Here is a 22,191-nt window from a genome sequence, read left to right on the forward strand (position 1 = left end):
GAAATCTGTACGGAGTAAAGGGCATTTTCCCTACAATGTTCACGGACCCGGTACCATAATTCAATAAAACGTATGAAAAAACATTTTTACCGTTCTTGCCGTTACATTATGCATGAAAGAAGTTAATGTCCGGCGCATGTTGAAACCTTTGTTTGCATGCATTTAAACTGGCCCACATTTTAAACAATCGCGTGATTTCATTGGTCCAATGCAAAGGTGTGTCTTTATTCCCTGCAGATTTCATACTTGAATCGGGTCTTGTCGATGACAAGTAGGTCACGCGAATTGTGTATCGTGTTATTTCTTAAACTTTGACTCAGCATTTGTAAAAATATATAACACTATATGTAAATTTCCAGACAGGATTAATTTCTGCGTCCAATTAGACCGGGTACATGGAAATCGCTGCACAGTTGATGACGTTATGGCTTTTCAAAGCGAGGCACCCTGTTTTCTGGTGATTGTGAGTTGAATACCTTGTTATATATATATTATATCTGATATTGATTTTTTCCAGAAAAGATGATTTTCATAATAATTTGTTTATGTTTCATTGAAAATAATTTGTATTAAAAAAATACCATAACCCCAAGCTGTGACCATATATATTACAAAACAATCACGTCGCCATTTTCATTCCAGATCATCTCTTAATAACATGTGATTTATTCGGATTTAAAGTTCTGCTTTCATGCTAATAAAGAAGCTTACAGGGAAACAAGGACATATTGCAACGTGATATGTTTGTAAACATAAATTACACATTTTATATGTCAGGAAAAATAACTGATTCTCGCTCACCGGAATCATCAATAATGTAGGTGTTCGTATAAATTCAATGCAATAATCAATACAAATTTAACAAAATCACTGAATGAGATTTTTCTGCAGTACAGTTTATGATTTCACTGAAAAGATGATAATACACTAAACATATTTCACGTAGTAGTTAAAAAAATACGATACAGTAGACTTTTTCAATGTATGTTTGTAGATTTAATTTATTGATGTCGTTGTTGCCTAATTGTATTACGTGTAGTGCTTGTTATGTTAAAAAGTGGTCAGTTTGCAAACGGAAAACAACGTATTAAGTTTATATTCAAACTGAATTAAAAATAAAATAAAAAGAAATGCAAACTAGAAACAAGGAAAAATGTCCTTTTTGTATTTCACACGAGTGAAATTGTCTTGATACGTCCAATTGTATTCTTCAAAAGTTCAGCGAACTGCAAGAAAAATGACATGTTGTGTAAATAACCATCTCTATGAATTAAACTGCACCTAGCAATCAGAAATCATTGGCAACAGACGAATGTACCTTTGTAAAGTGAATACATATTAAAATGTAAGATTGTGATTTTTTTTCTGACATATATCCTTCGTTGTAGACATACAAGTTCAGAATTGTATATTTCTGATTATGATTAAATATAATATTGTTTTTTTTTTCACAATTCATTTTCATTTAATACAGAATTTAAAATGAATATCAAATATTCAAATACAAATTAAAACACAATTGAACATGCAAACATTTTACACATAACTGACAGGCATTGGTCGAATTCATAGAAACCAATTTTTCATACCCATTAAATCGCTTGGGAAATCCGAATTATCTATTTCATCCGTGAACGACCATCTGAAATGGGAATGCAATATTTTCACATTAAAGAGATGTTCTAGCATACATGCGGTCGAATTTTATACGATTTATCATGATCAATTTGATGTACGTATGACAAAGATTTGTTTAAATGGAATATTGAAATTAAAACAATAACCCACGCTTATGTCAAAAAGCTATCTCCATCTGGTCGCCAATCACTCAAAATACAGAAATATAGAATTTAATCATTAACAACCTATACTCTTTACAAAACATTATGCTAGATTTTAAACTGCAAACAAATATTTGTCAAATATAGGTCTGAATAATTCAAACTGTATAATAACGCTAACTATCAAACGCGCGTCAACGTATTTTTATCGTAATTCGAGGAATTACAGATACACTCATGCGCATATGCAATTTAATTCGTTAGATCCAAAAAATGTATTGTTAACAAATGAAGAAATTCGAATGATAAAACATATAAACGCTTTAAACAAAGACATGTGTGTGGGAATAATATAGGTAAAACCAACTGATCGGTAATAAGTAAACGTTTGGATCCAAATTTACAATTGGTGCATGCAATGGTCTGCGCTTTTTTACGAAATGCTTAAAAGCTACATTATATCGAACAACTAATCTTTGTGTTTCCAGATTCCATTTCCAACATAGTTAACATTTGTCGGAGAAAAAACACTTAAGTCAGGATTTTGTCTGTAGTATTCATAATATCTGGAAAATTCCAATTTATTTTCCAAACGTGTATGCCTGATACATTATTCAATAACACAATAAGAGTAAATAGCTAATGGCATTTGTGACAAAGAAATCCTTATTAATGTCAGGGACGCAATTTGGAATTCAGAAAGTGCTTGACAAATCGATATTTACCATTATTCAGCGAATATTCCGAAACGACATCTATAAAGAACGGTTCGATAAAGTTTATGTACAACACATCGATGTTATTGTGTTTATCAAAGTTCCTAATATTAATTCGGAAAATCAATAAAACCAAATACGGTTACCTCAGTGCTTTTTATGTTAAATAGTTCATTTACTAAATTCATTATCAGCGCCTAAGGGATCATGAAAAAGACCTTGGACAGTAGACATTGGTAACGTGTTTTAATACTCAATTTTGAACAAAGAACACATTGTTTTTGAGTAACAAATGTACATAACGTGAATCTGTTGGACTTAAACATAGGCATATCTGAGCCATCGCATTACTCAAACGATAACATCAAAACGTAGTCCTTGGAGGGCTTGAGAGAAAAGCCTCATAAACGCTACTCCAACCGTTCGCAATCTTACGCAATAATCACGAAATAAAAACACTGCAATAAAGACTTCGCGCTATTAAGTCTAAACGACTGACGCTATATGCCGCAAGAGGATTAAATGCTAAAAAAGTAAAGTCGGAGGGATTTGAAAATCCTTTCTGATCCCATAACAATCATTCCGACCGTGAATATCCATTAAGATAAAAAAAAAATCACATTTAGAGTAAAGATAAATAAGTGTGTATATGTCAGCATTATTGAAGTAGTTAATATATATTAAATTTTCAGGACGTTATTATTGACATTACTTTTTCCAAGTCATCTATAAGCATTTACATGAAGGTCATTTCAATGGCACACAGTTACGCATTTTTGCTTCGGAAATGCATAAGTTTATAATAGTGTTAATGAGCATGTTCATATATTTAAAAACAATATATTTAAATAAATTTGATAAAATTTATCAATGTTTTGATAGGATTAGAAATTTATAGTTGCAAGAAAATCAAGTTAGATACAAAAGGTTGTCTTTTGAACCCGTAATATTTGGCAGCAAAACCAGAATCGCTACCTCTTCGTCACACAGGCTTTCTAAAGGCGAATAACAAACCTCATGAAAGTAACACACGTATTTGCACATCTGTTACTTAAAGGGGTCGTTACAAAGGATTAGTTATTAAACCGATTAAGAATGATGATAATCCATTCCATTAGTGAACTATGATTTTCCCACCCACTTCACACAAGTTCATGATGTCTTACAGTCATTAAATTCTTTTATTTCAATGTTGATTGATCTTAGTTTTTAGTAATCTGTTTGTGCAGAAGAGTGTTTGTAGCAATAGATTTTAATATTTCATTTTATTAAAATGATATTTTCTTAAAATAACTAGCCTATATGGAGTTCAATTTGTTTCATTTTGCTTTGGTTTATGTCAAGCTTAATTGTTTTTTGTTCAGATGCATTTGGTTAATAAGCAAATTCGGACTTGTTTTAGTAACTATGTATTCTAAAAGCCCATTACTATCCATAAACATCATTATTAGAACCCATACGCGAGAGCCTTTATTTGTTTATTGCCTAATTTTTAAAGAATTGGTAGAACATGTATTTAAAATTGTTTAAAACACGCCAGGCTGAGTACTGCTACTATAATAACTACACTGCAATAACTAACATACATTTCATTTAAATTGCACATCATAGTACTCATCCTTTGTTTTCCGTGGTATTTTCTAGTTAGTCCAAGTCATTTGGGGTCTAAATATACAAATGCTATCTTTCTATTCATTTTCCTAACGCCTTTTTTATTTAAGAATGTGTTAGCCGGCTATCAATCTTCCAAACAAGCATCCAATCTTGGAAAACAACAACAATTAAGATAAAAAAAATGTTGACCTTTTCTTCTATAGATCTCTCATTCTGGAAAAACCGACATATATAACTGATACATATACATCGAATTTAGCTATATCAAGTTTTGTTTCACAGTAAATATCTTTTTCGTAGAATTTAACGTTTACAGGATCAGTTTTCAATATTTAATTTATAAATAGTATTACGACAAACACACCAGTGTTTCTATGTGTGACTTATCTACATCATTTTATTTTATTTAATCCAATATAACTGCCAGTGGTAAAATTACATGTCTAATAATTAAATATAAACTGTTATGAATACATAGACGCACACCAATACTATTCCCCATCATTCAAATGAACCATATAAGTTGCACATGGAACTGGAAACAAAATAAAATGGCGACAAAACGCGTTGTGCACATCTTGTTTAATATTTGACGATTTGATATTTTGATTTTCGCCTAACTTTAATAGAAATCATAAGTTATCAATGCCATACATATATTTCAGAATTTAACCCTTTATGAATTGTGTATAAAAACCTGCATTAAATAACAAATACAGCAATCTAGTGATAAAGTATAACCCAGAAGTCAATTTATTTATTTTTTAAGGCTCAGCGATCGTTATAATATTTTAAGTGGAAATTTCTTAATATTGTTGCTACTTAGTATATTTGCTTTAACACATTGACAATATGTTCATGCGGTTTATCGTTGTCAAGAAAATAATCATCAACCGACAAATCGATATATTTCTATATTGGTATTCTACGCTTCTTGTATTTAATAATGGTAGCATATGCATTTTTACATTTGTCAAGGGATGTTTAAGTAATAACGATGTTCATTTCAAATCAGACATTGATTCGTGACTTTAATCAGATTTCACTAAGTCCAATTTACCGACCGGATTTGTATGCTTGATAAAATATTCCAGAGAAAAATTAGTGTGAACAGCTCAGGGCATTTGTGACAAAAATCCTTATTAATGTTAGGGACGCAATTTGAAATTGAGGAAGTGCTTGACAAATCGATATGTTCGCTCGTTATCGTAGTTTTGTAGACGACATCACAGTGTGTGAATGCTTTTGATTCATGTAAACAAAAATAACACCTTACACCAACCGTATTATAAAACGTGTATTTATATGTATGGATTTAAGTTTGCCTAATAAATTAATAAGAAGACATCTAAACATCATTTCGTGTCTATCGCTTAAATATATGTTACAAAATAACAATATAATGCCAAATATAAATGAGCAATACCACATATTTTATTCACTCATTATTATAAGGGCTCCGGTAAAGTCAACGTTTGTAAATAGACTATAGAAGCCCATGTAACGAGTGCACAATACTAATAATATCACATATATTGTAACTGTATTTTAAACTCTTCTTAATCATACGTGGACAAGTCAGTGGATAAATATTCATATTGCATCAGACCCATTTTTGCAAGATGTGGGTCGAATTTTGGAGCACACAATAGTTATATATATATACATATGGAAAATGCAACTCTAAGTATATTGACCGTTTACTATTAAAGCATTATTAAATATAGGATATTTGATGGATTTGGTGGAATATCGATTTTTCTTCACGAGTAAATTAAAATCGATATTCCACCAAATCAAACAAATTTGTATTTTTGCCATTCTGGAAAATATAATTACCCGTTGGGCGCCCTGAAATGTAAGTAAATGCATTTGGAAAGCGAGCTTATCCGTTTGTTTATATAAACATCAATGCAGAGAAGTCGCCCTTGGTTGAATTGCCTTTAAGTGGGGGTCACAATGGGGAAATCAAAGATATATAAAAAAAGTTCCGGTAAAACAATAAAAAGTATCAATAACTTTCACTGTTATTTTTCACTGTTTGAAACAGTGAAATATCAGTTTTAATTCACTGCTATTTCTCTATAAACTATCGGAAAGCTTAAAATAATAAAAGACTGTACTTTAACTGAATAAAGGCTTTGTGTGAACATGTGTACACTTTTCATTAAATATTGAAGATAATTGGAAGCGGCATATTATCCTTAGGTAATATCACGTGGCAACTGGTGAATACCTATGTACAAGTGTGAACAAATTTCATTGACCGTTATTTCTATGTTCTTGCAAATAATTTGGTTCACTCTGTTAAGAATGAAGATGGTTATTTTGCGACATAACTAACTTTAATTTTTTTTTACAACCAATATTCATCCAAATTTAAATTTTAAAGTGTTTTTTATGATTATTCTACAATATTCGATGCTCAAAATTGCCAAATATTATGAGTATTATGCTATATATAGCATAATATTGTTCGCTGAACAAAACACCGACTGAATTAGCCATCACGTCTATACAGATGGAATAATGTTGTAAATATTACGTGTTCTGGTATAAAATACCTGTATTAGCTACACTTATAACACAAAACGTAACATATAGTGATCTTAGAGCATACACTAGGTTTATCGATCACACAAGCATCATATCGACGGGCACAGGTTCTTTGCTTACTTACAAACATGGTTTTGCAAAAGCAATCTGCGTTTCAGAAGGACATGCATAATATTCTTAAAAACAAATAGTTAAACTTAACTTAATCTTAGCGAGAGATAGAAACCTAGTCAAAATAATAACAACCGTAATAGACCCAACGTCGTTCAATGGAGAACTGAATTGCTATGATCAATGCGATTTCAATATAACTTTCAACGGTTTTATATAGCCATTCAAGCAAACACTTATTATTCTGCAATGTTCCAAAAAGTGTATCATCTGACACCGAGACAGAAAAAGCATGTTCACAGTTCGTCCATCTCCTTCTTGTATAGTAATTTTACTAAAACAAGTCAACTTATTTCTCAATCCCACACTGAAATGTACATAAGTATTGCATACACATACGGGTTATAGGACAAACCACACTGATTAATATTGCTGCTGTTTTATCAGACGAAGATTACATTCATAAGCAATATATATTAAGTATCACCACAGATAGAATAACACAGTATGTTGGTTTGTCTCCTTAAGAATTTAGGCGTTTAGCCAAATAGTAAAAGCTACATAGTGTAGACATTGAGTCGAATTATACTGTATGCTGGGGAATATAAGTCGAATTCGTAAAAATGATTACAATGTGCAAATCATTTTACAATACGGTATACTAGGTTTTTATCTTCGAGTTTAACAGACAATTTTTAATTTAGATGTGTGCGCATTAGTAAATTATTGTCCCCTACCGGTGAAACCGGAGGGGACTTATGGTTTGCGCTCTGTGTGTTAGTCAGTCTGTCTGTCTGTCCGTCACATTTTTCTGGATCCTGCGATAACTTAAAAAGTTCTTCATATTTTTTCATGAAACTTACAACATGGATTGATGGCAACATGGACATTATGCACGTCATTTCATTTTGTTCGTACGTCAAAAAATTTGTTTGCTATGGCAACCAAAAAAAATATTCTGAAAATGGTGAAATTTCTGACAATGGTGGAGCCGGTAGGGGACCATATTGCTTGACAATAGCCTTGTTTATTTTGAAGTGTGATATAATCTCGAAACTGAATCCAAACGGTAGGGAATTATATATAAATTACATCATTCATCAAATAAAACATCGCTTCAGTAATTTTGTATATATAAGTATAATACAATATATAACTGTTATATTGTAGGATATTAGTTAACAAGGGTGTATTGTTTTTAAAAAGTTTTGTCATTTTTGATAGCAAGCCATTTTAAAGACAGATATTTATTTAAAAATATTTTGTTATTTTGTTTAAATGGTCAACTGAATTACAACCAATTATCTATAGTGCGATATTGTATAATAATTTGTCATTGGTGCTTGCAATTTTATTTTGAGAAATTAAGTATACATTGTTAAGATACTAACAAGTTAATGTGTTCTCAGAATAGTTTATCACCCGTACATACTAAACGTTCATAACTAGATTTTTTAATATTCTCATATATACAAAATTAGCCAGCGGTTTACACTTATATATTTAACAACTGATGTTTTCATGTGTTTGGTGTTCTTATTGCATTTTCATTAAACGAACAAAGGTACTATCTAGCTAGATTTCAAGCAGAAAACAACAAACACAGTTCACATTTTGACCCGATATGTCTGTCATAATTAGCGTTTAATGAACTTTATTGGCGCTTAATTGATGAACAATAGCATGCTTTCTGTCCAAACGGTTAGATTATTTAATAATATGCACATATTATAAATATATATATAGTCATATATATAGCCAAACAGAGCATGGGTCGCCATTTCGAAAATTGGGCAGTGATTAACATGCACCCGGTCGATTGTTTGGCAGCATATAGCTCATTATATGCAACGTTTGATGAAACGTCTTGTACTACAACCTCTTTAGGAAATAGTTCACAGAACAAGTCTGGCTGCTTCCAGTTAAATGTTCAATCGTTTTTAAAAATTGGTTGAATTTATTGATGGGATGGATATTTCGCGTTTGATTAGATAGTAAACCGGTAAAACATCGATTAACTATATTAACTATGTTGTGATGTCTAATTTATCTAGGCAAACTGTTGTTATCAACTATTTATAGAGCAATGCCTAATAAGCGTCGTGTACGTGCCAAAGTTGTTGAGGTGCAATATTTTATTACATAATATGGGCATGTATTTATGGCTGCCAGAACATATAAATATTTTACTTGAAACCCCTTTCTAATTATATCTTACTTTTATCTGTGAAAATAATTATACCTTTAGTTTGCGAAACACAATACAATTTAGTATTTTTTGTGACAATCCATATCGCACACATCACATCAACAATTTATAGTTCAAACGGTTGAAATCTTATCTTCACGATACAGATGTTACATTTACAAGACACATTGCGCTAGAAAATGGTTATTAATGAAATTTACTTGCTTATTATGTTTTACATGTAAGTTTTTAACACTGTTGTACCTTCGCTTCTAATAAATTTGTTTAGACTAACGCATATTTTTTATATATTAATTATTCAATGTCTTTTATGTTTTCTACGATGATAACTTACGTATTATATATGTATATATATATTTATTTGAGACGTACTTAAGTTCATTGTCTGTGTGCAACGTTTATAATTCATATATCAAAGCACGACAACCGTCTTAGGATGTATTCCTTATTCCGTAACATAACGTTATACTAAGGTTCGATGCGAATTCTTTAAAAAGATTAATTGAGTAATCATTATTGTCCACGTTTGATGAGTAAGCAAGAAATTCATTTTTATATCCCGATCCAAGACTGAAATCTGTACGGAGTAAAGGGCATTTTCCCTACAATGTTCACGGACATCGGTACCATAATTAAATAAAACGTATGAAACAAAACATTCTTACTGTTCTTGCCGTTACATTATGCATGAAAGAAGTTAATGTCCAGCGCATTTTGAAACATTTGTTTGCATGCATTTACTGACCCACATTTTAAGCACACGCGTGATTTCATTGGTCCAATGCAAAGGTGTGTCTTTATTCCCTGAAGATTTCATACTTGAATCGGGTCTTGTCGATGACAAGTAGGTCACGCGAATTGGGTATCGTGTTATTTTTTTTTACATTTGACTCAGCATTTGTAAAATTATATAACAAAATATGTAAATTTCCAGACAGGATTTATATCTGCGTTCAATTAAACCGGGTGCATGGAAATCGCTGCGCAATTGATGAAGTTATGGCTTTTCAAAGCGATGCACTCTGTTTTCTGGTGATTGTGTGTTGAATATATTATTATATATATCTTTGATAGTGATTTTTTTTCCGGAGAAGTTGATTTTCGTTATAAATTGTTTATTTTTCATTCAAAATATTTTTTGACAAAAAAAATATCATAGCCCCAAGCTAATCACATGTGACCTTATATTACAAAACAATCCTGTCGCCATTTTCACTCCAGATTGTCTCTTAATTACATGTGATTTATTCGGATTTAAAGTTCTGATTTCATGCAAACAAAGAAGCTTACAGGGAAACAATGGCAGATTGCAACATGACATGTTTGTGAACATAAATTACATATTTTATATGTCAGGAACAATAACTGATTCTCGCTCACCGGTATAATCAATATTGTAAGTCTTCGTATAAATTCAATGCAATAATCAATAAAGAATTAAAAAAGTTGTTAAACAAATGTACGATGCAGTAGACCTTTTAAAATGTATGTTTGTATATTTAATTTATTGTTGTCGTTGTTGCCTAATTGTATAGCATGTAGTGCTTGTAATGTTAAATGGGGTCAGTTTGCACACGGAAAACAACTTTTTAAGTTTATATTCAAACTGAATTAGAAATAAAATAAAAAGAAATGCCAACTAGAAACAAGGGAAAATATCCTTTTTTTATTTCACACGAGTGAAATTGTCTTGATACCGTCCAATTGTATTCTTCAAAAGTTCAGCGAAATGCAAGAAAAAGGACATGTTGTGTAAATAACCATCTCTTTAAATTAAACTGCCCCTAGCAATGACAGATCATTAGCAACAGACCAATGTACCTTTATAAAACGAATACAGATTAAAATATAAAATTGTTATTTTTATTTTCTAACATATATCCTTCGTTGTACACAAACAAGTTCAGATTTATATGTTTCTGATTATGATTAAATATTATACTGGGTGTTTTTGCGCAATTCCTTTATTTTCATACAGAAATGAAAATGAAAATCAAATATTCAAATACAAATTAAAACAGTGTTTAACATGCAAAGATTTTACACATTACTGACAGGCATTGGTCGAATTTATAGACACCAATTTGTTTATTCCCATTAAATCGCTTGGGAAATCCGAATTATCTATTTCATCCGTGAACGACCATCTCAAATGGGAATGCAATATTTCCACATTACAGATATGTTCAAGCATACATGCGATCGAATTTTATACGTTTTATCATGATCTATTTGATGTACGTAGGACAAAGATTTGTTAACTAGTAAATGGAATATTTAAATTAAAACAATAACCCACGCTTATGTCAAAAAGTAATCACTATCTGGTCGCCAATCACTCAAAATACAGAAAAATAGAATTGAATGATTAAAACCCCATAATCTTGACAAAACATTATGCTAAATTTTAAACTGCAAACAAATATTTGTCAGACGAATTTAGGTCTGCATAATTCAAACTGTGTAATACCGCTAACTATAAAACGCGCGTCAACGTATATTTTCGTAATTCGAGGCATTACAGATACACTCTTGCAATCTAATTCGTTAGATACAGAAAAAGCATTGTTAACAAGTGAAGAAATTCGAATGATAAAACATATAAACGCTTTAAACGAAGACATGTGTGTGGGAATAATATAGGTAAAACCAACTGATTGGTAATAGGTAAACGTTTGGATCCCAATTTACAGTAGGTGCATGCAATGGTCTGCGCTTTTTTACGAAATGATTAAAAGCTACATTATATCGAACAACTAATCTTTGTGTTTCCAGATTCCATTTCCAACATAGTTAATATTTGTCGGAGAAAAAACACAAAGTCAGGCTTTTGTCTGTAGTATTCATAATATATGAGAAAATCCAATTTATTTTCCAACGTGTATGCCTAATACATTATTCAGTAACAAAATAAGAGTAAATAGCTTATGGCATTTGTGAGAAAGAAATCCTTATTAATGTCAGGGACGCAATTTGGAATTCAGAAAGTGCTTGACAAATCGATATTTTCCATTGTTCGTCGGGCATTTGGAAACGACATATATTAAGAACGGTTCGTTAAAGTTTATGTACAACACATCGATGTCATTGTGTTTATCAAAGTTCCTAACATTAATTCGAAAAATCAATAAAACCAAATACGGTTACCTCAGTGCTTTTAAAAATCAGTCTTTATTGTTTGTAAAATAGATTCCGATACGGGATTTTCATTCAATATCAATGAACGATATTAAAACCTTTAAGTATAAGCACTTTTAACTGGTAGACAATATCTTTGTGAAAGCCAGGGCTAGATACAATCTTTTAATTATCGCTGTCTTTGAAACAAATCCAAACTGTTGTTGATTGTGTTCGTCCCGCTGTATGTATCCGATAGTATATCAAATAGCAACACACGTCCCTTTCGATCAAACATGCTCGCTTTTTTGACCAGCGGTAAAACCGGACATCGGTGGGTCCACATTTTTAAAACACTCATGAGCTCCATATAAGCGTTTTTTTGTCTGGTAACTGAAGCGAGTTGTGCCAACTGTTGCGCGAGTTTCATAACGACGGAAGTTATAACTGATATACGTTTCTTTTCCTGAGTGTAAATACGAATTCAGTAGAAGTTTCTGTCTAGATTAGCGGATTCAAACTTAAATCTAGCGCGATAAAAATAATAAGTCAATTAAATTATTATGGTTTTTTATAAAAGAAATACACAGAAATGTCCGCTACTGTAACATATATTTATGTGCATCAAATTGTATGATAATGTATGTTAAATAGTTCGTTCACTAATTCATTATCAGCGCCTAAGGGATCATGAAAAAGACCTTGGGCAGTGGACATTGGTAACGTGTTTTTACACTCAATTTTGAACAAAGAACACATTGTTTTTGAATAACCAATGTACATAACGTGAATCTGTTGGACTTAAACATAGGGATATCTGTGCAATCGCATAACTCAAACTATAACATCAAAACGTAGTCCATAGAGAGCTTGACAAAAACGCAATATAAACGCTTCTCCAACCGTTCGCAATATTACGCAATAATCACGAAATAAAAACACTGCAATAAAGACTTCGCACTATTAAGTCTAAACGACTGATGATATGCCGCAAGAGGATTAAATGTACAAAAAAGATGTCGGAGGGATTTGAAAATCCTTTCTGAGCCCATAACAATCATCCCGACCGTGAATATCAATTAAGATAAAGAACACGTCACATTTAAAGTAAAGATAAATAAATGTGTATATATGAGCATTATTTAAGTAGTTTATAGATGACATTTTCAGGACGTTATTATCGACATTTTTTTAATGCTTTCCGGTGGTTTATAGAGAAATATCAGTGAATTAAAACTGATAATTTCACTGTTTCAAACAGTGAAAATTATCAGTGAAAATTATCGATAATTGTCATTGTTTACTGTGAAATGACGTCACTTTTTTGACGAAATGACGTCATTATCCCAGCAAAATTCTTTAGTTTAACTCTTTAACAATATATATAAACTGTGAAAAAAAGTCTAAAATAAAAAGAAAATTTGCGCCACTCGTGAAAATGTTATTTTCTATGATCACTCGTGAATTAAAATCGATAATCCACCGAATCCAACAAATATCCTCTACACCTTTTTTCAAGTCATTTATAAGCATTTACAAAAAGGTCACTTCAATGGCACACATTTACGCATGTTTGCTTCGGAAATGTATAAGCTAATAATAGTATTAATGAGCATGTTCATGGATTTACAAACAATATATTTAAACAAATTTGATTAAAGTTATCAATGTTTTGATAGGATTAGACATTTATAATTGCCAGAAAATCAAGTTCGATACAAAAGGTTGTCATTCGAACCCGTAATCTTTGGAAGCAAAACCAGAATCGCTACCTCTTCGTCACACAGGCTTTCTAAAGGCGAATAACAAACCTCGTGAAAGTAAAGCATGTATCTGCAAATCTTTTTCTAGAAGGAGCTTTACACAGGATTTGTTATTATGCCGATGAAGAATGATGACAATCCATTCCATTAGTGAACTATGATTTTCCCACGCACTTCACACATGTTCATGTTGTCTTACAGTCATTATATTCTTTTGTTTCAATGTTAATTTATCTTAGAATATAGTAGTATGTTTGTGAAGAAGGGTGTTTGTAGCAATAGTTGTAATATTTCATTTTATTAAAATGATATTTTCTTAAAATAACGAGCCTTTATGGAGTTTAATTTGTTTTATTTTGCTTCGGTTTATTTCAAGCTTAATATTTTTAGTTCAGACTTATTTTGTTAAATAAGCAAATTCGAACTTGCTTTAGTGACTATGTATTCGAAAAGTCCATAACTATCCAAAAACATCATTATTAGAACTAAAATACATGTATGTGTGAGAGCATAAGTAGAACATGTATTTAACATTGTTTAAAACACGCCAGACTGAGCTATGCTACTATCGGTTGTTTTACATAAAATGTAGCACACACTGCAATAACTATCATACATTTAATTAAAATTGTACTTCATAGTACTCATCCTTTGTTTTCCGTAGTATTTTCCAGTAATTCCAACTCATTTTGGGTCTAAATTTAAAATGGTTATCTTTCTATTCCTTTTTTCCACCGCTTTTGTCTTTTAGAATGTGCTATCCTGCTACCAATGATGTGAATATGTCATCTTCCAAAAAGCATCCCATCTGAAAAAACAACAACAATGAACAACAAAAAAGGCAGACAATAGTGAGAGATCGACAATATTCCTTTTGTTTGGTAAATGCAAAATAGCGGTTTACTTTAAACTGAAATGCATACAAGTGTCTAGACACATACGAGATATATGAACTTATCGGGAATTTTTTTTTCGCCTGCTTAAGGTATGGTGAATAGAAGAAAAAGGAATTATAAAACAGTATACACTTTGTTTAACTGGTATGTAACATTGAGACAGTATGCGTATCGCAAAATAGTAACATTTGAGCAAGACACACATTGTGACGAATACGACAACAATTATATACAATACTTGGCAAGATATTTAAATGTATATTGTAACAATAGAAACACTCGTAAACCGTCATGCTATTGTTTTTACGTTTAGCAGGCAAACTACGTTTATTCATTATACTTTTGTATTTTTGAGATCATATTCTTTCGACGATTGAAAAGGAAGACAGTATGGTTTTCTAAAAGATCTAAGTGCTATTCACCAAACTGAAATGCCGATGTGTAGAAAGAAATCACAAAATGATTTTTGGTCTGTTTGGTATAATTTCATTTTAACAGCAGTAACAGCTCAACACAATTGACCTTTCACTCATGAATTATGTTCGCATACATTTATCAAAAGGCATGTTTTCCATACTTGCATTTGGTTGTGTTCATGCTGATTTGACACGCGCAAAATATACCATAACATTATATGAGTCGTGTTCTGAGGAAACTGGGCATAATGCGTGTGCGTAAAGTGTCGTCCCAGATTAGCCTGTGCAGTCCGCACAGGCTAATCAGGGACGACACTTTCCGCTTTTATGACATTTTTCGTTTAAATGAAGTCTCTTCTAAGCAAAAATCCAATTACGGCGGAAAATCTCGTCCCTGATTAGCCTGTGCGGGCTGCACAGGCTAATCTGGGACGACACTTTAGGCACATGCATTACGCCCAGTTTTCTCAGAACGCGACTCATATATACTGACTTAGGCTCTAATCGATTCATACCGCTTTTAGTATGTTAACATATTATTTTATAGTTATTCATGAAGGTCAGTGTTAGGTTAATATTTGCGAGCTAAAAATCATTGTGTACATACATCAAACATTACATACTCCAGTCAGCTGAGTGAGCTTAGAATTGTTTTTAATATATTACCGTTTTATGTTAGGGTTGTCGTGGATTTTAGGGAAATTCAAATAATATTATGTCAATTATTGCGGCAATCTTAGCTTGGACGCCATCTGGAGGAAGATTTATTGTATTCAGCAAGCTCGTTATTTTCTATATTCAGTAGAAGTGTATATAATTTAAAATCAATTTTAGGTAGGAGCGATAATTTAAAATAACTGGAAACGGTTGCTTAAACGGTATCTTTATCTCTATGTATGCTCGTTTATACAATCATATGTTAAAGTTTCGCACGGAAAACAATCAAATCAAAAACTCTGTAACGCGTTGCAATTAAAAAGACTCCCGTAATTGTTAAGCGTTTCGAAATCCATTGTATTTTTAATGTTGTAATATAAAAACAAAAGTATGTGACAATTACTTGTTCTTGTTTACAAGCCAAATATGATGAAAGCGTTCCCAGGTTTGCTCAGCCTCTAATACATAAGACTGGACCTTTCCCTGACTAAAACATGTTGATTTTCTAAAATGTTTTTTATGGTCATCGCTGAACAATAAAAGAGTTATTAGCTCATTTGTGTTTGCAATTATTTTGTAAAGGCGTATTAATCATCTATACATAAATATCTATTGCTTATGAATTTAATCTTCGTCTGATAAAACAGTAGCAATTTTTATCATTGTGGTTAGACCTATATCCCGTATATGTATGCAATAATTATGTACATTTCAGTGTGGGACTGCTTTTAAAATTAACTTGTTTTAGTAAAATTACTACACAAGAAGGCGATTGACGATCTGTGAACATGCTTTTTCTGTCCTGATGTCAGATGAGACGCTTTTTGAAGCATTGCAGAAACATCGGTTAAGTGTTTGCTTGAATGGCTATTGGTAACCAGTGTAAGTAATATTGTGATCGCATTGGTCAGATCAATTCAGTTCTCCATTGAGCGACGTTGTAATTATTTTGACTAGATTTCTATCTCTTGCTAAGATTAAATTTAACTATTTGTTTTTAAGAATAGTAATGGTTATAATTCGACACGTCAATCAAATCAAATACATGACCTTCTGAACGCAGATTGCTATTGCAAAACCATTTTTGTAAGTAACCAAAGCACCTATGCCCGTCGTTATGATGTATGTGTGACCAATAAACCTATTGTATGCTTTAATATCACTTCATGTTACGTTTTGTGTCATAAGTGTAGATAATGCAGGTATTTTATACCAGAACACGTAATATTTACAACATTATTCAATCTGTATAGACACAGTGGCTATGCTAATTCAGCCATTGTTTTGTTCAGCGAGCAATATTATGCTATATATAGCATTATACTCATACTATTTGGCAAACTTGAGCATCGATTTTTGCAGAATAAACATAAAAAAGATATCAAATGTGGATGAATATTAGTTGTTTTCAATTTTCAAGTAAGTCATGTTGTAAAAAAAAAAATCTTTATTCTTAACAGAGTGAACCAATTTATTTGTAAGAACATAGAAACAAAGACCTATCAAACATCGCAGACCCTGATGAGACGCCGCATCATGCAATAGGTCTTTGAACTTTGTTTACACTTGAACATAGGTATACGCCAGTTGCCACGTGATATTACCTGGGGATTACATGTCGCTTTCAATTATCCTCAATATTTAATGAAAACTGTACACATGTTCACACAAAGCCTTTATGCTGTCAAAGTAAAGTCTTTTATTTTGAGCTTTTCGATTGTTTATAGAGAAATATCAGTGAATTAAAACTGATATTTCACTGTTTCAAACAGCGAAAAATAACAGTGAAAATTATCGAAACTTTTAATTGTTTTACCGGAACTATCTTTTAGATATCTTTGATTTCCCCGTTGTAACCCAAAGTTAAAGGCAATTCTACCAAGCCCAAGGGCGACTTCTCTGCATTGAAGTTTATAAAAAACAAACGGGTTAGCTCGCTTAAAAATGCATGTGATAACATTTCAGGGCGGCCAACGGGAACTTTTATTGTCCAGAATGGCAAAATTACCAAAATAATGATGTGTAAGCATAAAATAAAAGAAAATTTGTTGGATTTGGTGGAATATCGATTTAATTCATACGTTAAGTAAAATCGATATTCCACCAAATCCAACAAATACTGCTTTGATAGCAAACGGCCTGTATACTAAGACTTGCATTTTCCATATGTATATATAACTAGTGTGTGCTACAAAATTCGACCCACATCTTGTATGAATCGGACTTATGCAATATGAATATTTATCCAAAAACTTGTCCGGGTATTATAAAGAAGAGTTTAAAATACATCTACAATATATGGGTTATAATCAGTATTGTGCTCTTATTACATGGGCTTATAAAGTCTAGGTACAAACGTTCATTTTACAGGAGCCCTTATAAGAATAAGTGAATAAAATATGTGGTATTGCTCATTTATACATATAAGCAATAGACACGAACTTTTGTTGAGATACCTCCTTATTAATTTATTAAGTATACTTAAAGCCATACATATAAGTACACTTTTTATGATACGATTGGTGAAAGGTGCTATTTTTGTTTACATAAATCAAAAATAATCACACACTGTGATGTCGTCTACAAAACTACGATGACGAGCGATCATAGCGATTTGTCGAGTAATGTCTCAATTCCGAATTGCGTCCCTAACATTAATAAGTTTTCTTGTCATAAATGCCTGAGATGTTCACACAAATTATCTCTGGAATATTTTATCAAGCATACAAATCTGGTCGGTAAATTGGACGTAGTGAAATCTCAGAGTAAAATAATCACACACTGTGATGTCGTCTACAAAACTACGATGACGGGCGATCATAGCGATTTGTCGAGTAATGCCTCAATTCCGAATAGCGTCACTAATATTAATAAGTTTTCTTGTCACAAATGCCTGAGATGTTCACACAAATTTTCTCTGGAATATTTTATCAAGCATACAAATCTGGTCGGTAAATTGGACGTAGTGAAATCTCAGAGTCGCGTTCTGAGAACACTGGGCATAATGCATGTGCGTAAAGTGTCGTCCCAGATTAGCCTGTGCAGTCCGAACAGGCTAACCAGGGACGACACTTTCCGCCTTAACTGGATGTCCGTGTAGAAGAGACTTCTTTTAAACGAAAAAAAAACCCCCATTAAATCGGAAAGTGTCGTCCCAGAATAGCCTGTGCGGATTGCATAGGTTAATCTGGGACGACACTTTACGCACATGCATTATGCCCAGTTTTCTCAGAACGCGACTCATATGAATGTCACGGATTAATGTCTGATTTAAAATGAACATCGTTATAACTCAAACGTCTCTTGACAAATGTGGAAATGCATATGCTACCATTATTTAATACAAGTAGCGTTCAATACTATAATGGACATATAACCATTTGTCAATTGATGACTTATTTTCTTGACAACGATAAACCGCATGAACCTATTGTTAGCGTGTTAAAGCAAATATACTAAGCAGCCACAATATGAAGATTTTCTTATTAAAATCAAACCACGATCTCTGAGCCTTAAATAATAAATATATTGACTTCTTGGTTCTACTTAATCACGTGATTGCTGTATATTGGTATTAAATGTAGGTTTTGCTACACAATTCATAAAGAGTTAAATTGTGAAATATATGTATGACCTTGATAATCTATGTTTTATATTAAAGTTAGGCAAAAATCAAAATACGTAATCGTTAAATAATAAACATATTAAACAAGATGTGCGCAACGCGTAGTGTCGCCATTTATTTTTGTTTCCAGTTTAATGCGCAACAATAAATTATATGGTTCGTGATATTGACGATGCTGCGAAGCAGCTCGTCTTAGTTATCATACCATGAAAAAAATATTTACAATGGCGACCTATGTAAAAGACCGAGCCAGTCCGATTAAGATAGCTCGATTTTTCTAATCGGCATACCTCGCTGATTATCATTGGTAAAGGTATAGGAAGCTCAGCTATAAATAGGACAGCATATTCTGGGGAAAAGATTTAATAATAGTTTAAAACGTTAATTTTAAATCAGTTATATTCAATCCATTATATGTTTATAGATCAATGAAACAACTATGCATTTTCTGTATTGTATTTGACATTTGTCGTGATTCAGTAAATAAACTGCGAATTAAAACGTGTATAATTAACTTTCAACGCGATCATGAGTGTAATGAAAACGAATTATTTCGGACCTGCCATTTGTAAACGTTGTAGCGACTATGGTATATACACAGCATAATAGACATATGGCATTTGTGAAACTCGCTCTTATGCGTGCTTTCTCATTTTGCATATTTAATAAACTTTTCAAACGGTATTACAGAGCCACATCAGTGCACATACTGTGTTTGACAATTCATTCGTTTGTTGGATATTGTTTGCTGTTTTAAACACATATTAGGTCATATCGCGGAGATTTAGTTAACCTTACCATGTGTTCTTGGGCGAACTCACGTATCAAGTGCTCTTACGACTATGTGCTCATACCTACTTTCGGGAATCATCATGAAATTATTGCCGTACTTAACGAACAGACATGTTAAGCTTATTGAATTAGAGAAAAAAACAATAATCAAAAGAGAAAAAATATATGTTCATGCACATAAGCATGTGAAATCACGTCCGTACACATAGCATCATTAACTTAGGAAAGGACACAACGAAATATAAAGTTTGGTATGATATACATGTGAAATTAAAGAGCATGGTGTAATTAAAGAGCATGTTAAATTTTGAATTTATATGCTGAAACGTTATGTTATAACCCACAAACGTTTTACTGCAACAGAACGTTTTTTAAAGATAAGTGGTACAGAAAATACACGTCGAATATCTTTTTAAAGATATTTCTTGTTATATTTTATCGAGAATATAACCAGCTTCCGAGTTTCGCTGAATGGATCAAGTTCCCCACGGGTACTACTTCCCCGTATCCCCATTTTTTTTTCGTACCCTACATTTTTCGTACCCAATTTTGTTCGTACCAATTTTTTTTCGGACCCAAATTTTTGCTCGTACCCAATTTTTTTTCGTACCAAAATTTTTTTCGTACCCACTTTTTTCCGTTACCAAATCTTTTTCGTACCTAATTTGTTTTTGGCATAATTTTTGTACCCAAAATGTTCGTACCCATTTTGTTCCTACCCACAATTTTCGTACCCACATACACAATTGTGGTGATATAGATAAACTTAAAAAGATGCTTTTATATCAATCCTCTTTAAAAGCATCGTCACACCAGTACTGTCAGTACTTTGATTTTAATGATTGGGAATTTTATTGGTGTGCGCCTATGGATTCATATGATTTTATATTTAATTATTAGACATGTAATTTTACCATTGGCAGTTATGTTTGATAAAATAAAATAATGTAGATAAATCACACCTAAGAACACTGAATTGTTAGTGGAACTACTATTTATAGATTTAAATATTGAAAACTGATCATGTTAACGTTAAATTCTACTTTTACTCCAATAGTTCCTACACTGGCTTGTTCTGACGTCGCTAGTATGCTATTGGTTGTGATAAACGTTCCCGAATGAGATGGTTCGTATTTCCCAGGCGATTTCATGTGAACAAAGACTTGATATAGCCTATGTCGATGAATTTTTATTAGTTATCTGTGTTTGTTTTTCCAGAATGAGAGATCTGTAAGAAAGAAGGTCAACATTTTTTTGTTGTTAATTTTTTTTTTTTTTTTTTTTTCTGCTCGTTTGGAAGATTGATAGCGGGCTAACACAATTATAAATAAACGTTGGGAAAATGAATAGAAAGATAACAATTTTAAAGTTAAGACCCCAAATGACTTGAAATTACTGAAAAATATTTCGGAAAACAAAAGATGAGTACTATGATGTACAATTTTAAATGTAACGTATGTTAGTTAGTGTATTGTGCGGTACTTTTTGTGTAGAACAACCGATAGAAGCATAGCTCAGTCTGGCGTGTTTTAAACAATGTTAAATACATGTTCTACCCATGCTTTAAAATGAGGCAATAAACAAATACAGACTCTCGCGTATGAGTTCTAATAATTATGTTTATGGTTAGTTTGGGACTTTTCAAATACATAATAACTACAGCAAGTTTGAATTTGCTTATTACACAAAATAACTCTGAACTAAAAACTATTAAGCTTGAAATAAGCCGAAGCAAAATGAAACAAATTGAGCACCATATAGGCTCTTAGTTAAAGACAATAGCATTTAAATGAAAATAAATATTTAAAAATATTGCAAACAACTAACCTCTGCACAAACAGATTACTAAATCCTATGATTAATCAAGATTGAAATAAAAAATATGACTATAAGACAACATGATCATTTGTGAAGTACGCGGAAAAATCATAGTTCACA

The 22,191-nt window shown here is 32.0% G+C and overlaps 1 protein-coding gene across 1 annotated transcript in view; it reads left to right on the top strand.

Annotated features, from left to right (window-relative positions):
- The window catches only part of LOC127846082 (ammonium transporter 2-like), a 44,521-nt gene extending 29,096 nt beyond the window's left edge, over positions 1-15,425 (top strand). Inside the window, exons 16-17 of the mRNA XM_052377263.1 lie at positions 360-463; positions 14,619-15,425. Coding sequence (XP_052233223.1) covers positions 360-463; positions 14,619-14,642 — 128 coding nt within the window. The 3' untranslated portion in view covers positions 14,643-15,425. The remainder of the gene's footprint in view (positions 1-359; positions 464-14,618) is intronic.
- The last annotated feature ends 6,766 nt before the right edge of the window (positions 15,426-22,191 follow it).

This window comes from Dreissena polymorpha, chromosome 1 (genome assembly GCF_020536995.1).
Source record: "Dreissena polymorpha isolate Duluth1 chromosome 1, UMN_Dpol_1.0, whole genome shotgun sequence".
NCBI classification, from domain to species: Eukaryota; Metazoa; Mollusca; class Bivalvia; order Myida; family Dreissenidae; genus Dreissena; species Dreissena polymorpha.